At 38.2% G+C, this 17,565-nt stretch overlaps 1 protein-coding gene across 2 annotated transcripts in view; it reads right to left on the bottom strand.

The window, feature by feature from the left end:
* Positions 1-17,104, bottom strand: part of LOC119816978 (cytochrome P450 2J3-like) — a 31,354-nt gene extending 14,250 nt beyond the window's left edge. For both annotated transcript variants that reach the window (XM_038334090.1, XM_038334091.1), the window contains exons 1-4: positions 16,895-17,104; positions 12,769-12,931; positions 3,541-3,690; positions 3,015-3,175 (exon numbers count right to left, since the gene is read on the bottom strand). In XM_038334090.1, the coding sequence (XP_038190018.1) occupies positions 3,015-3,175; positions 3,541-3,690; positions 12,769-12,931; positions 16,895-17,104 (684 nt within the window). The remainder of the gene's footprint in view (positions 1-3,014; positions 3,176-3,540; positions 3,691-12,768; positions 12,932-16,894) is intronic.
* Positions 17,105-17,565: the final 461 nt, after the last annotated feature.

The following is a 17,565-nucleotide window of genomic DNA, read 5'->3' as shown; positions in this document are numbered from 1 at the left end:
TTATTATTACATTTTTAGTTTTTATTCTTTTTCAAGAATTCATCTAACACCATTTATCTATAACATTTCTCATCCATAAATCATTTCTACAACCTATAATATTCCCTTGCATTTAGTAGTATTTTGAATTTATTGAGTTTTTAAAATAATACCTTTATAGTTTACTTATTTTTAATATTTATCTTATTTTATTTCTCAACTTTTTCATTACTGAGTAATATTTTTGACACCCCCTTAAGTTGCTTGTATTTTTCTCTTCTCCCTCATATCATTTCTCTCTGCTCCTTATTATTGAACCTTGCCTGTCTTCTTTTTCTCCATTTCCTGATCTCCTCCCTTTATCTCACTTATTTAACTTTTTCCACACTTACTTTCAATAATTTTGTCTTTCTAGCAAATTACAAGGAGCCTTCACATTATCGTTTCAACAGAGACATGATAGTGAACTATCAACAATTTTAAGTGTATTTTTAGATCTGTATAGGTTAATATTGCTGCTAGAGGAGTTTGTTTCTACTTGCAAAATGATACTTGCCTTTGAGAACAGGGTGCTCAATATGAAGATCCTTTCAAAGAATCCAGAAGAGATATCCCTATCAATAGATGCGGACATTAAAAAAAAAATACATGAAACAAAAAGGGGAAGATGATGCCTCAAAAAAATCATAACCCAAATAACACATATTTCAAAGACCCTGAAATATGTCAAAAGTTGGGTGCCCAAGCATTTTCCGATCAAGATGATCAGAGATTGAAAGGAAATACAAAGAGGCAGAGGAGTCCAGCGTGGGCTCTAGAGGTGAAAGTCAGCCGAGTGGAGGAAACAGGGGAAAGGAGGAAAGGGGCAGCATAAAGATGAAAACTGGGCAGAATAGGAGAAAATACAGCAAGGAAACTGAGATTTTATAGAAACAAACAACAAACAAATAGAAGTGTTGGCAATTTTAAAGCTGAATCAAAAACAAGACAAAATGAGATAAAACAAACAAAAAACCACAACAGAAAACACCAACAACAACCTCCACCCAGAGAAGATCCAGAAGGGAGAATTGCTGATGAGAAGCTGCACTCAAAGAGCAGCAACAAAGAATGGAAATAATGACCACAGGCAGAATGAAGAACTGTCATATGATCAAGAGACCTAGGAACGTGCAGGACTTTATTTCAGAAGCTGAGCAAAAAAGTAAAGGGATGGAAAATGAATTCAATAAAATTACAGGAGAAAGTTTCCCAAGTCAGAGAAACGAAAAGACATTCAAATACAAGAGTCATTTAGATCCCCAAATAAATATAAGTAAATAAGAACATCTCCATCAAAACCGTAAAGGAAAGCAGCAATATTTACATTTTAAAGGAGATGGCTCAGTTAGTAAAAGTGTTGGCTGCACAAGCCTGACACCCACATGCACACCCCCAACAGAGATATAATTAAATTTCAAAAATTAAGTTCTAATGGAAATATTCTCACTGACACACAATGACTGAAATAACCATCAAGATAGCGCTGAAGAAGATACTTAAGTGAGAGCTGAACACAGAGAAGGAAGAAAGATGAGTCTCAATCATGAGAGCATAGGGAAGAATAAATGGTATGAGAACATCTGGATAAAGAAGGGCCAGGAAGGAATCCATCATGTCTAGCACAGTAAACAAGCAAATTCTTCGTAGTAGTTGATGGAAAGTAAAAAACCAAATAATCCAAGCAGCCAGAAAAAAAAATGAAACTGATGGAATTAACATGACTAATCAACCTCTCTCCATAATAACCTGAAACAATACAGGAAGCAAAGAGAAACTGGAATCAAGCTCTTCTGATGTTAAAACAAAATAAGCTAGAGGATATTTTAAAAAAAGCCACTACCTGTTCATAAAAGGAACAATTCATTAGTTAGAACAATTGTAAATATGCATGCATCATAATTTGGGACTCGTAATTTCAAAAGACAAATAACAATGAATACGAAGTTCAGACAGATTCTTATGAAATAATTAAGGTAATGTCAGTACTCCACTCCCATTCCTGCATAGGTCATTTCACGCAAAATCCAACAGAGAAATCTCAGAGCTAAACTGCATGAATCAAATACACTTCACAGACATCTAAAGAGTATACCATCCAAATGAAACCAAGAATATTTGCTTCTTAGCTGCACCTGGAATTTTCCTCTAAAATAAGACCCAAATCTTAGCAAATACAAAAAAATGAAATAATCTGTTATATCCAAATAGACTATACTGTAATAAAAATAAAAATATCAATAGCAAGAAACACTACAGAAACTACACAAATACATAGATTAATAAATTGTTGAATGAACATATCTCATTGAAAAAACATGGAAAAAACTGTCAAGCTCCTAGAACCAAATGAAGATGAAAGTTCAGTCTACCAGATCATTTCTGAGAGAACCAAGCCAATTCTAAGAGGAACATTTGTATAGGAATGAGCACGGGGACAAACAACCCAACAACATGGGGCGGGGGTAAAGATTTATGTCTAAATGAAAACACAAGAAAAATAAGTGGATGTGGCAGCATGAACAATTAGAATATTCACAACACAGTGTTATTAATACAAACTTTAGCTTAGAAACAACTGGATGTCTAACCACTGAGAAAAGATTAATGAACAATGACAACAGGTTAGCAAAGAGAAGCACGCACACAGGATTATAGCTAGAAAGTATGCTTCTATCTCTCATGTGAGGTGTGAAGTTGCAAGAGAGAAATAAAGTCAAAGTCAGCAATAAGATCTTCATACTTAAAAAAGAGAAGCATTTGGACATGCATGGCTACCACATAAATGTTGGGACTTCATTAAAATACTGTGTTGTACACAGTAAGTTTTCTTATTAAATACTTCTAAATCAGCAGATTAATTTGTACCACGCTCAATTAAAATACATTATGTTTTAGCTTCAAAAAGTGCCGGGAACCAAAAGAAAGAGCCTACTTGTACTTGAATTAGCCCCAGTCCAATTTTCTCCCAAAACAAAGGAAACCAAAATACTTACATGGACCATTATTGAGGAACCCAAATACATGGCCTCTTCCAGTAACCTCAGCAGCTCGTGAAACTGCTCGTCATGGTAATCAAAACGCTCACCAAAGGTGATGGAGCAAATGACATTGGAAACAGCATTGTGGATCTTCAAGTGAGGGTCAAAAGGCTGCCCTGAAGATGAATAAAGAAAATATGCATCTTTCAAAGATACTGGTTTATTAATTCCATATGACAGAGAAAGATACATAACAGAGAGCTGGGTTAGTTTGCTATGAGATTAACATATACCAAAAAAATCTGTCAGTATCTGTGAAGTCAGACTGATGGCCAGGCCTTAACTGCAGCAGTGTGTGTCATGACTGTTGTGTGCTTAGTTTCAGAACTCCAAGGGTAAGGTCATGGCTACATGTTCACTGCTCTATCCTCAGTACTCAGTACAGTGCAGAGGCCAAGCCAAGCACGTAGACATTTAGGAAGATTCTGCTCAATGAATGAAAGGGTCACAGCCGCCCACACCAGCCCTGTGGAATACCTACCTTTCTCCTCTTTTATGGCCCCTACAAGGTGTCGAGCTTCTTCCTGTATGCGATGCTCTATGCTCTTCCTTCCCATTCCAAAATTCCTCAGGGTCATCAGGGCAAACCTTCTCTGCTCCTTCCATGTTTGGCCACTGGCGAAGACCAATCCTGGAAACAAGCAATTCAGCCTTTATGACATTGTGATTCTGGTTTAAAATTACCTAACAAACAAAGGAGAAGAGCCAATAATGGACTTGACAGCTGTCTAAGGAGAGAGAATATCACAAAACAAGGAGCACAGTGGCTAGCATCTCCTGGTGACTTGCAACACCACAGTTTAGCTAGTATTTCTAATATCTTCTCTACTTTAATACTCGTAGAAAATCGAAAGGCTTATTATCAGAACATTCCAGATCTATTACAATGGGTGGAAAAAGGAGATGCAAGAATAAAGTACATTTTTAAGGGAACTAGGTACACAGCATAATTATATATACAAAACAGTTGTCTGTAGTGATGAGGCGAGTGGGCCACGTCCCGCCACCTGGCTAGCTTTACCCGAAATAATTACACGAAAACTGTATTCTTTTAAACACTGCCTGGCCCATTAGTTTCAGGCTCTTATTGGCTAATTCTCATATCTTGCTTTAACCCATATTTAGTAATGTGTGTAGCACCACGAGGTGGTGTCTTACCAGGAAAGATTCAGCATGTCTGACCTGGCAACTGGCTCCATGGCATCGGTCTCAGAGAGGAGAGGCATGGTGTCTGCCTATGGCGACTGCCTGAAGCGTCTGCCTAACTTCCCTTCTTCCCAGCATCTGTTCTGTCTACTCCATTTATCTAAATCCTGCCCTATCAAAAAGCCAAGGCAGTTTCTTTATTAACCAATGAGAGTCCTACATCAGTTGTCAAGCAAGAACTATAGTTACAATATTTAGTTCATCTACATTTGACAAATTAAAGAAAATGCTCTATTATCTATTCTATCTTAGCTTTTTTTTTTGTTTTTTTGAGACAGGGTTTCTCTAGTTTTGGAGCCTGTTCTGGAACTAGCTCTTATAGACCAGGTTTGCCTTGAACTCACAGAGATCCACCTGCCTCTGCCTCCTGAGTGCTGGGATTAAAGGTGTGTGCCAGGGCTGGAGAGATGGCTCAGTGGTTAAGAGCATTGCTTGCTCTTCCAAAGGTCCTGAGTTCAATTCCCAGCAACCACACGGTGGCTCACAACCATCTGTAAAGAGGTCTGGTGCCCTCTTCTGGCCTGCAGACATGAACACAGACAGAATATTGTATATATAATAAATAAATAAATATTTTAAAAAATGTGTGCTACAATCACCTAGCTGAGTCTAAAGTTTTATATCTAATTTATCTTTTATCATAACTAAGGAAATAATAACTATGTGTGTTCAACTCTTCATAGACCCCAGAAGGATATAATATTACCTAAGTAAATGAGAAGGGCATTGTAAGCAGCTTCCAAAACTATAGAATTGACAGAGACATTTCCCTGAATGGACAGTCTACCAAAGTTCTTCTGTAATGTTGGGTTATCCATCTTCAGCCTACAGGCCCATAATATCTGGCAGACTTTTCAGTGAAGCAGGGAATTTGAAGAACTGTTCTGCCTTCTAATGACAAAATTCATCAGTTGCTTTTTTTCCTGTGTCTTGCAGAATGTCTTGGCAGTTTCTTCTGTGAAGCAGGAACCCTAAAGCATCATTCCATCTTTTGGAAAGCTCAGTAGTCACTTTTCTGTGGGTCCTGAATGTCCAGTTCATACAGAATACCATCAAGTAGTCCAGGCAAGAACAGTTTCTTACCCAAATGGCTAGCTTTGTCACACTGAAGGCAAATTAAATAATACATTTCTTCAATGTCCATTAATCTCTCTGAAGTAATTGGTACTGCCAGAAGCAGATATGTCTCACTGTTGAGAAAAGTTTAAGTTCTTAAAACCTTTTAAATGCCATATTCCGTAGGTCTTGAAGTGTTGAAGGTTATTTATCTAACTGAACTATATCTCTGTATATCTAGAAAAGCTAACATGACTAAAAGTTTGATTATTGTAGATGATACATATTAATCTGTACTTCTTAATTATATATTACATTTTTAAATGAGCTGAACAAAAATGTAATACCTTAAACAAGAGCAGAAATACATATATACAGTGTAACAAAATTGACCTTAAGTTTGTATCAAGTTCCATACCAATGCAAAGTATTCATCTCTATATCATATCCCTCTTTAAATAAAAACAAATATTTATAAACAATCATTTTGGGAATTTGGACATTGTTTTCTCCAAACTGCTTCCTGCTGTTTGTTGGGCAAAGTATTTTTAGGGTTCATGGAGACTTTCAGGGGGTCTTATTCCACAAACCACATTAGACTGAAAGGACCCCACAGATTCTCATCTTCTATGGAAACAAAAGCACAACCTCTTTCCCAAAACAACATATCCCTAGAACCAAATTTAAAACAAGGTACCTTTATGTTGGCTTAACTTAGTAGCCTCCAGTATCAAATGTCTCTCTGCAGTTAAAAAATTCAAAGAAAACACAATAATATACATAATCCAGACTCTCTGTGCTGTAGAAAGTCTTACAGCCAAAGGTTACCCGCCCATTGGGGTGTGGCCTCTTATACTATATAAGCTGATGTAGAGTATGCCTCCATTCTCTTTTCCAACCTCTCTGTTCCTCTTGCGAATTTTGGTTTCTGATCTCTGTTCAAGCAGAGGATTCTGATTTGTGAGTCTACTCCTAAATAAATAACCATCTATTTTCTCAATTCTGAGCTATTGTGGTATTTCTTTTAAGCATCCTTTCAAATTTGGTACCCATGTGGAATCGGACTCCACGCCTCCAGGGTGGATGTGCTGAAGGCCTAGCTAGTCCACAGCCCAGACAGTCTCCCAAATCTGCCTGCTTGGCTTGCTTTTACCTAAGCAGTTTTTGTAGAATCTCCACCACAGTGGAATTTATTGTGTGTGGCAACTTGGAAATTTCCCAAGCACATGCACGACTGTCGCATTCCCTGGTGTGGTTCCTTGCAGCGTGATGACTTGTGCAGCTTCCCGTTTCTGCTCCCTGCCCATGAGTTCTGGGTTTCTTGCTCCATGTATGGAATTGATTTAATTGCTTTTAATTTGTCAAGCAAAGCATATTTCTCAGTATTTAACCAGTACTAAGGCTAGAAACTAAAGCAGCTCAGAAACTAAAGCAGCTCAAGACTGTTCCTGTTGCCACTGCAAATCTGCAACCACGATATCTACTGGACAATAAAGATTATTACACCTAAAACAATTTGCCAGATATCATAACATGTAATTAATAAATCAATGTGACAGATCACGTTAATATTGAAACTTTTAGTAATTTTTTGCTAATACTATGGATTGTATTCTGCGAGGTTTATATGGCTATGGTGATACTTCAATTTATTGGGTATTGGGATTCAGTTTTTTTCTCCATATTCTATCATTAAGAAAAAATATGGCACTTTTAGGAATGATACAATCTTTACAGACTAATAATGAACAGCTTGTTGACAGGATTAATACCATCGAAAATCAAAAGTTGCCTCAAAAAATTAATATTATTAAAAAGGATAACATTAATTTTATAGACAAAATTGAATACATACTAAGGGTATTAAGAAGTTATCTGAAAGAATTCATACTGTTGAATTTGATAATCACTATTTATTAAAAAATTATGATAAGTTAGCAGATAGGCTGGCTGTCTCTCCAGGATGGCAATCTGCACCCTATTCAAGTAATGTCCAAGGATGGGATGTTATCTTTAAAGGAGAAATTTCAGACCTTGAAATCACATGTGCAGAATGAAGATCAGAGACTAGGTGCCTCAATGAAATCACTAGAAATATATACAGGCCAGGAGATTCAGGCTTTACAAAAAATAATAATAAAAAGATTTGAAATAATTGAGGAAATTATTGGAGCTGATGAACAGAGAAAGAACACTGCCCCCATGACGATTAGCTGGAAGTAATTCTAGAAGATGACATCCCCTTTCCCAACAAAATTTGTCCTCAGGGTTAGGGACATCATTTAGTGGTTGATTATAATTGGTATAGGGTTGGGGGTTGGGGAGGAAATTTTATAGGCTCAGGTATCTCTTTAAAAAAAGAGGGGGGCTTGGATGGGATAATAGGTTAGTATGATCTACTCACACTATTAGTAATAATACCAAGTAATAGAGTGAATACTTGTAATTATTTATAGGCAATTACATTGGTATAGATTCTTGTAAATTGATACAAAGTTAAATTATATTGAATATTGTATGCATGCATGTTTCTACCTCTGCTTAAAACATTTTTTATATAATGATATATATTTATCATATTGCAATGTACATTTCTACCTCTGATCAAGATACTTATACATTGTTTATATTTTGAGGTCATTGTCCTCATTTCTTGCACAATTGATTATTGTATAATTTTCTAATACAAAGTCTTAGTCTTTAAGTTATATAGGTATTAAGAATTATAAATCAAGAGTCATCTATGTTTGTCATACTTATAGTTAGACTAATCAGGTTCTTTAGACACGTAGAGATTATATTCTGCATAGATAGGTAATCTTCAACCACTTCAAAGAGCTGTAGATTATGGCATTTAAATATTACTTAAGGTTCTGTTGAAGTGAGACACAATGGCAGCACTGATCTATTCCTGAGAGAATGTTGAGCACTGAAGACACTCCACTTGGAGCTTGTTTTCTTCTTGGCAAAACTTGCCTTTGGGCAAAGAAATGCCTATGCCTCAACCACTGACAAGATACATGATATTCAGAAATGGATAAGCAGGACTGTCAAATCTTGCCAAGACAGGATAAGATAGTTTTGAAAAATTTCCTACCTCTGTTATTCTAGGCCTTAGCCAAAGTTGATTGCTTCAATGTTGCAAATAAGACTTTGGGTGATTGCCCAGGTAGCCAGTTGTCTCTGTCATTTGTTGCATATTTTGGAAGTTACTTGATTGCACTTCCTGTTTACTCAAGTAATATTATTTTCTTTCTTGGACTTCGATGGGGTTGAAGACTAAATAGTTGTAGTTACTTTCTTCTCATGACTTGACCAAGTTATTTATTATACTAGTTAGGATAGGTTAATTATTGAATATATTTGTTCTTATTGTAAATAATTTTGTATTAGGCTTAGAACTCTCTTATTTAAACAAAATGGGGAGGTGCTGTAGGAAGTCTTACAGCCAGTGGTTACTCGCCTATTGGGGCGTGGCCTCTTATACTATATAAGTTGATATAGAGCATGAGTCTGCTCTCTTTTCTGGCCTCTCTGTTCTGGTTGTGGATTTTGGTTTCTGATCTCCGTTTAAGCAGAGGATTCTGATTTGTGAGTTTACTCCTAAATAAACAACCATCTATTTTCTCATTTCTGAGCTAGTGTGGGATTTCTTTTAAGAGTCCCTTCACATCTCTGTGTATATTCCATCTTTTTGTGGCTTAATTTTCTTTACTTCTTAAATCTATGACACTGTCTCTTTAAAGACTTTCCGTTAGGGGGCTGGAGAGATGGCTCAGAGGTTAAGAGCATTGCCTGCTCTTCCAAATGTCCTGAGTTCAATTCCCAGCAACCACATGGTGGCTCACAACCATCTGTAATGAGGTCTGGTGCCCTCTTCTGGCCAGCAGGCATACACACAGACAGAATATTGTATACATAATATATAAATAAATATATATATAAACACTTTCCTTTATTTTTAAAATGATTTGTTTCTTTTTATAAATGTCTATACTCTTTTTCTCTTCTCTCTCCCAAGTCTACGTACATTCTTTAAACACACTATGACCCATTCAGAGAACTCTATCTATATGAATCTGTCCTTATTTTGTATCTGCCACCATTTTCAAACCAGGAGTGCTTTTAAAATGGTAAACAGCTTGGTTGCAGCAGCTGTGGATGCTGGTTCTACTTCTCTTGGCCTTTCCTATGGCAGAGGTATTTTTACCGACAGCTCTTGGAGTCATGCTCACTGCCCCAGCTCCAGGGACACAGCAGGTCTATATTGCCGTTAAGCAAACCCTCAGTGCTCTGTAGAACAACCTCCCAAAAGATCTGGAGCCATTCATGCTGCCAGTAGGAATAAGAAAGCCTTCTCTTATAGAAACTGCTCTTCTGCTTGAGGCATGCAAACAGCCTATCTGAAAAAAAAATGCAGCTACCAACAAACTGTGTTTGGCTCCTATTTTTGTGAGTCTAGAAGCCCTCTATTTTTCTCCACCTTTTTTTAGGTCTTATGTGGATCCATGCCCCAGACAGTGGGCACCATTTTGTAAGTGGAGACTGCTCTTTTGTTTCCCAGCCCCCTAGACCCGAATAATCACACAGAAAGTATATTAATTACAACACTGTTTGGCCAATGACTCAAGAATATTCCTAGATAGCTCTTATATCTTAAATAAACCAATTTCTATTAATCTGTATATCGCCACAAGGCTGTGGCTTACTGGTAAGATTCTAGCATCTTTTTCCTTTGGCAGCTACATGGCATCTCCTTGACTCTGCCTATTCTTTCTATTTATCTCTGCTCAGATTTCCTGCCTGACTTTATTCTGCCCTGACATGGGATGAAACAGCTTCTTTATTAGCTTATGGTAACAAAACATATTCACAGCATACAGAGGGGGGATTCCCACATCAATCCACATTTTTGATTAGTATATGTATGTCTTGTTATCTATGTCAAGCTAAATACTACTACTACTGGTACCACAATCTGAATTAGTTAGAGTTCTTTTAAACAGTGGTTCTCAACCTTCCTAATGCTGTAACCATTTAATACAGTTTCTTGTGTTGCCATGACCCCCAAACATACAATTATTTCTGTTGCTAATTGACAAGTGTAGTTTGGATACTGTTATGAAATATAATGTAAATATCTGATATTCCCAATGGTCTTAAGTGACCCCTGTGAAAGGTTTGTTCCACCCCCAAGAGGGTGGTAACCCACAAGTTGAGAACCACTGCTCTAAAATCTAGAAGTACTAGAAAGGATCTAGAGATATTAAAGGGTATTTAGTAAAGTGACTTATAAGCTAGTCTAAAAATGACTATCTCTTGATGGAAAGGCCAATAAAGCTATGATTTTTCAATTTATGAGGCTGGATGTCTCAGCTGATCTTCTTTATACACTGGAATCCTAAAAAAGCAGACTCTAATACCAGTGAAGGATTTCTTCATCAGCAGGATAGCTGAACTTGCCAGTGACAGTGGGAACAAGAAAGCAAAAGGCAAAAGCTTCCTTCTTCCACGTCCTTTTATATGGGCTTCCAGCAGAAGGTTTGGCCCAAATTTAGGGTGGGCCTTCTGATCTCAAGTGATGCAGATTTAGGGTAGATCCTCTCACCTCAAAAATTCCAATGAATCAAAACTCCTCATTTGTTTGCCCAGTTTCTAGGATTTTAGTTGATTCCAAATGCAGTTAAGTTACAACCAAGGTTAGCCATCAAACGGCTGGTGGAGTTTTCTCAGCATCCTGCTCTCCTGGCAGCTAGATCATGGAGTCATGTTGGCTTTTCTCTAGCATGCCTGAACTTCTGTTTGTAAGGCTTCAAATGCCATTGCCCTGGTCTAACTCACAGTGTGGTTTTGCATCTGGAGTGTGTAAGCTCCCACCCTTCACATCTAAAACAAGGTTCCCTTTAATATCTCTAGATCCATTCTAGTACTTCTGGTCCTTTAGAGCAGTGGTTCTCAACTTGTGGGTCATCACCCTCTTGGGGGTGGAACACATCTTTCTCAGGGGTCACCTAAGACCATTGGGAATATCCGATATTTACATTATGTTTTATAACAGTGTCCAAACTACACTTGTTAATGTCTTTCCTCCTCTCTCTACCTGATATCCTAAGATCTCCTCTGCTCAAAACCACTCAGAAGTTTTACTGGCTGTTAGAATAAAAATCAGCATTTAGCAAACACTGCCTGTGCTCTTTCTGATCAAGCTCAGAAGTATCAAGAGCACTTAATCATGTCCTTTAAATACCACGCTTGCTACACTGGATGTCTTTCCATTCCTCAAGACATCTCTCCTTTTTGTCTTTTCAAGGATATTATATCCCCTTGACTAAGTATTTTTCAGTTCATTAAATAAATATCATTTACTCAGAGAAGATTTTTCCAGAATCCTCATACAATCTTAGATATCTCTGATTAAAAGCCTTCTGCATTAATACTGCTTTACTACTTTAATCCCTGGCATTAACTTACACTGTGTTGGCTGGTTTTATGTCAATGTGCTTCAAGTTAAATTCATTGTAGAAGGGGGAGTCTCAATTGAGAAAATGCCTACATAAGATAAGGCTGTAGGCAAGCCTGTAGGACTTTTTGACATTAATGTTTGCTGTGGGAGGGTCCATCTCATGTTCTTAGTGCAAATCCTGGGCTGGTGGTCCTGGTTTCTATAAGAAAGCAGGCTGAATAAGCCATGAGGAGCAAGACAGAAAGCAGTATTCCTCCATAGCCTCTGCATCAGCTTCTGCTTCCAGGTTCTTGCCTCGAGTTTCTGTCCTGACTTCCTTTGATGATGAACAGCCATATATAAGAGCATAAGCCAAATAAACCTTTTCATCCCCAAGTGTCTTTAATCATGGAATTTCATCATTGTAAAGTAACTCTAAGACCGATGTCTCGTACTGTGCTTCTCAAAGCAAACATCACAGTGTACTGATAATTATTTCGAAGAGTAATTAGAAAGCACATAAAATGCTGTTTTGTTGGATTAATAGATCTCAAATTCTGTGTTCAACTTATGACTTTATTTGATAACAATATAAAGTATTCATACTAATAAATTATAATATTGATTTGGGGCTTAGAAGCTACAAGCAAGATGCAATAGAAAAGAAAAGCTGACTTACATCCATTTTCCTAGGGTTGATGTGAGAAAATGAAAGTGAGCACTGTTTGGCTGTGTTTGGCTGTGTTTGGGTGCTGTGGTTACTTCCAATCAAAGCATCTAGAGTTAGTTTTTCCAAACATGTGGTTTCACCCAGTCTCTACTAGGACACACTATAAACCATCTTAAGGGTGCTTTCATTTAAGAAATGTGGTATCCAGCTCCCATTAATGGTGGGATTTCATGAAGGTATTGACTTATGAGAGTGTTGGATAAGTAAGGCATAGAGATACCTTTAATATATCATAAATATTACAATGCATATCTGATAACACATAAAAAACTTACCATTTTCCTTAAAAATATGTTTGTGAATAGGAAATTTAGGGCGACTCATAAAGTTTTCTTCCAGTTGAGTAAAGGCTTCTTTGATTAAAGGCAGGCTGCTTATAATCACTGAAGACATGATTCCAAAATCCAGACTGATAACATTCCCATACTTCTTCACAAGCTGAAACATATTTCAATAGTTAGAGGTGGGTGTGTTCATACCTCTCTGTCCAGGGATGGAAGGCATGTGTGTAGCAAATGGTAATCATATTGTGATAAGTCTTTATTTCCCTGTGGATGATACACCTTGGTGTTTGGAAATGGTTTCGATTTTATTTTCTTTGAAATGTCCTAAACGCAAATCAACTTTAAGAATGAGATTTACCAATATAAATCCATTAATAGAAATAAATGAGTGGAAGATGTTATAGTGTGTATCTCTGTATAGAGATTTTAGTACACAGATTTCAACAAATAAGCAAATTCTCTAACTCTGGCATTCTGCAGTCTAGGACAGGCAGAACACAGTGTATGCCACCTGGTAAAGACCAAGGTGTGTCTGTGTGAGTCTGCTGTAGGTATAACAGAATAAGAAAAAAATATTTTTACATCATTTTATTCATTGTTTTTTGTGTGTGTGTGTGTCTGTGCGCATGCATGTGAAGGGTGGTGTTGTACATGAGTATGTCAGTGGACATCGTTGGGGATCGTTCTCTCCTCTCACCATGTTTATCCAGGTGATCAAATTCAGGTTACCAAGTATTTCAGCAAGTGCCCTTACCCAGTGAACAACCTCTATGGCCTGCAAGCATGAAATTCACAGTAAATGAAAATATCTGTTGCTGGCTTTCTTGTATAAATGCTATGATAACAGAAGCAACAGAAAAATAACTGTGGCTGTTTAAATATTTGAATGTGAGTTAGAAGAGGACTCTGGTAATGGAAACAACAAAAGATGGAGGGGCAGAACCCAGAGACAGTGCTGATGGGCTCATGCAGCATTCACGTCACAGAGATCCTGGCTGATGTGAAAAAATCGACCTGGGTTCTCAGGGGTCTGCTCTGATAATATGTAAAAGATGAATAAAAGGAAAAAAAGAAAATGAATGAGCATCAACTCATAGGAGACATCTGAACAGTGACTTGGAATTTATTGAGTAATAATATATTTTATACATACAATGATCACATGATGGATGCTTAGGGGGATTGTATGTTGGGGTCCCATCATTACAGCTAGCTTGAAGTGCATGCTAATATCTAAGTTGTGTATCACAGCCCACTTTCAGCCTGACAAGGCTTTCTCTTATTTAAGCAATGTTCTTGTAAGAATTCTGTGAACTACTACAGAGAAAGCTAAGAAACTATGATGTGGCAGGAAGTACAGCTCCCACGTACTCAGCAAGGAGCCCAGCTTCTTCACTGTCCCTATCCTGTTTTCAATGATGTCACCTAAACTGATCTAAAATGTCCATTCCTATACTTCACTAGACGCTTGTTAAACATTCCTTCTAGGCACAACTGGTGACATCATTCTATCAAAGGCTAGGCCCAGAGATGCCCATCCATCTAGATTTTGTATGATATCAGAATTGTTAGCAGAATCCATAGGACTCATTGGACCATAGACTGTCCTGTGTTGTGCCTGTCACGCCAAGCATTTGTTTAATGTCTCTTGAGTGAATGTGTCTGTGAATAAATATATCTAGTTATTAAAAGCCATTTTATTCTATTAGAATATATGTTTTAAGTTATTGTATTGAGTTAAATCATATATGTTCAGGCCCTTATTTTGTCATTATCCCACTGAGCAACCCGGGGAAATCAGTTTACCCCTTTCCTTGACTTGAAAATGGAATGCTAACAGATGATTGCTAATTGTTCCATGTGTGCTTATCATGGAGTCTGAATGAAGGGGGCATAAACCCCAAAGGTTTATGAGGAAAGGCACACATCAGTTTGTGGAATTATTTAAAAATAGCAAGATTAAAATTTAATTATGCCTCAAGTTATATCATTTAACTTCATTTGTTTATACCCAGATATCAAAATATCAAAATGTAAACCCATTTGAAATACAAAATAAAGAAAAGAAAAATTACTGGACTGGCATGATGTTTCCAGCCTCAGTGTCACCATGACCTATTGCTGTGACACCAGACATATCACCCAACCTCATATGACTGTGTAGCAAGACATAGACTGGAATATTTTAACCCTGACAAGATAAGATAAAAACATTTCTTTTTACTATTGCAACACATGCTATCATTCGCCAGAAGCAAAACTCCAACCAAAATTTACTCTCTTTTGCCAAAATACAAGAAAAACGAGGCTCAACAGGTCAGAAATCTTTTTTAACATTTTTGCTTATGAAATCAAGCACCATTACGATGGGACCCTACAAAGGGTTAACAGTGGTGGGGTTCATCTATGACATCTTGTCACTTGCTATGTGTCTCTTGGGCTGAGCCTGTGAGGTGAACTGTGACTTCTCCAGCTGAATTGCTATGGAGAGAATCTCCGAAAAAGCCTGGGAGAGAATTCTGCTCCCCACCCTTTTTTTGCAGCAATAAATACATCCCTTCCCTATGAGACAATTACGGGAAGATCACTGGTATTCATCCTCCTACAGTGAGTTGCAGCTGCACTATACTGATGGGGCCCTGAAATTTGCAGCCATCTTCCTTCTTGCCAGCTCGTGCTGCTTAGATTGAGGAGGCAGACGTGGCAAGCGCAAACGGTGGTTATTCTGATTCATAAAATTTATTCTGAAATTTCCATTTGAAATGCCTTTCACAAAAGTGAGTTCTCTGAGCCTCTAAAGCTACTCCTACAAGTAAAACATGGACCTACTGTGTGCATCAGCCTTATAGCACACTACACACAATGCCCAGTCTGACATTGCTTCGTTCACTCACTGAGACCCAAGAGAACCTCAGCTTTGTTGAGATGGCGCAGATGTTGGTAAGATGGAAAAAAATTTCCAAGAGGTTATTACAAAATTATTCCAAATCGTAACAGACAAAAGAAAGATAAGCAGAATAGGCATGAATTGACGACAGAAAGCTGTCATGGCCTCTGTGGAGATCTGCACAGCAGAGCTTGGCAGAGCAGTGCAGAGGTGAGAGGCAGCTCTCCCATGCACAGCACAGAGAAAGCCGATGGCAAACAGCAAGACCCAGCACCATAGATGTCATGGCTGTGCACCAATGTCCTGAAAACAGGAATGTTAGATGAGAAATCACCTGAAAAAATGGTGGAAACTTCCTAGTCTGGGAAGATCAAAACCAAAAATGAAAGAATGGAAACAGCAAATAGACAACTGCAAAAATTAAACATTTTGTTTAATGCTTATATATAAGTTGTAAACAGATGTGTCCCAATTAATGATGAAACTTGAATAATAAAAACATCCCAAGTATATGCAATCCAGATGAATGCAATTCTAGTATCATGCGTAGGTAAAAATAAAAGAATTGAAAGGCATATGCCTTTCGCATACTGACCAAAAGGGGGCTTGCAGGGTTTAAGACATCAGAGAAAATTCAGGCAAAACAAATCTGGATAAAGAGGGATATTACATGGTCACATGGCTAAGGATTCAAACGGCCTGGCAATCTTAAATATGCATTGTGCATACAGAACAACTTAATGAGGGAGAGCTTCCAGAACTGAGTGAAGAAATGGGCACTCTCCTGGCAGAGCTATATAGAGACTTGATTGTGGCTTTCTTAGTAACTGATAGCATCAGTAGTAAGCAAGGATGTAAAAAAAAACCTAAGGCTTAGTAAGAGAGAGCTAACACCTAAATAGCTTCAGTCTTCAGTCAATCTCTCTTTCTCCCTCTCTCTGTCTGTCTCTCTCTCTCTAGGTTTCTCTGTGTAGCCATGGCTGCCTTGAAACTCGGTCTGTAGTCTAGGCAGGCATCAAATTTACAGAGATTCGCCACCACTGCCCTGTTGATCTGCATATGTCTTAAAAGAGCATGTTTAGAAGTTAATTATTTGGCTTAAAATTCGCAACGGTGAGCATAAACCTTTAAGCTAGGCCCACCCCACCCCCACCCCTGTTCCCGGATGTCGCCAGTCTAGCCTTTTAGGATTATGTCACTGCATCCCCAGGCAACATTGTCTCTTCCTACCTGCTGCACTGCCAGATGTGGTTGCTCCAAGTCCAATTGCAGCATGTTGCCCACAAAGGGCAGACGTCGTGGCCCTGGTGGATAGTTTTTTGGGCGCCTGCTTTTGAGATAGTCGGCCAGGAACAAGAAGGTGACAGCAGCCAGCAGCAGGGTCCTGAGATGGATCGCTGCCCAGATGGCGGCCACAAGGGAGACCGCGGCTGCAAGCATGGTTGTTATCCCAGCAGACTCTTCAGAGGAATGAGGGTCTGAGCTGAGGCTCAGGGCTCCTCGTTTTACAGAGATCTCAGCTAAATCTGTTCCTGTTTCCTACCAATCACACCCCTCCGTTCAATTTGGAGGTCCTAGGATGCAGAGAGCACAAACACCCCCGCTCTAACAGCCCCAGCCCTCCTTCACTAACCAGAGGTTTTAGCCACGCCTTCCAATTAGCACATGGCCCTATCCCTTATGCTCCGAGCTCTCTGCCCTGCCCCCTTACAAGCTTAACCAGACAAGACAGACATTTGGAGTTGTGGCTTTTCCCTTCAAATGACAGTTACACTAAGAGCTAAAAGGAATTTGGGTTTAAATTAGTCGTTATAACTTGCACTTACTAATAAACTACGTTGGTATCATGTACATGATATAAAAAGCCCAAGTACCTGTAGAAAGTACATAGATACACATAG

Source organism: Arvicola amphibius, chromosome 6, assembly GCF_903992535.2.
Source record: "Arvicola amphibius chromosome 6, mArvAmp1.2, whole genome shotgun sequence".
In the NCBI taxonomy this organism is placed as follows: domain Eukaryota; kingdom Metazoa; phylum Chordata; class Mammalia; order Rodentia; family Cricetidae; genus Arvicola; species Arvicola amphibius.
The sequence above is the reverse complement of the archived record's forward strand: the minus strand, read 5'-3'. Positions and strand labels throughout refer to the sequence as shown.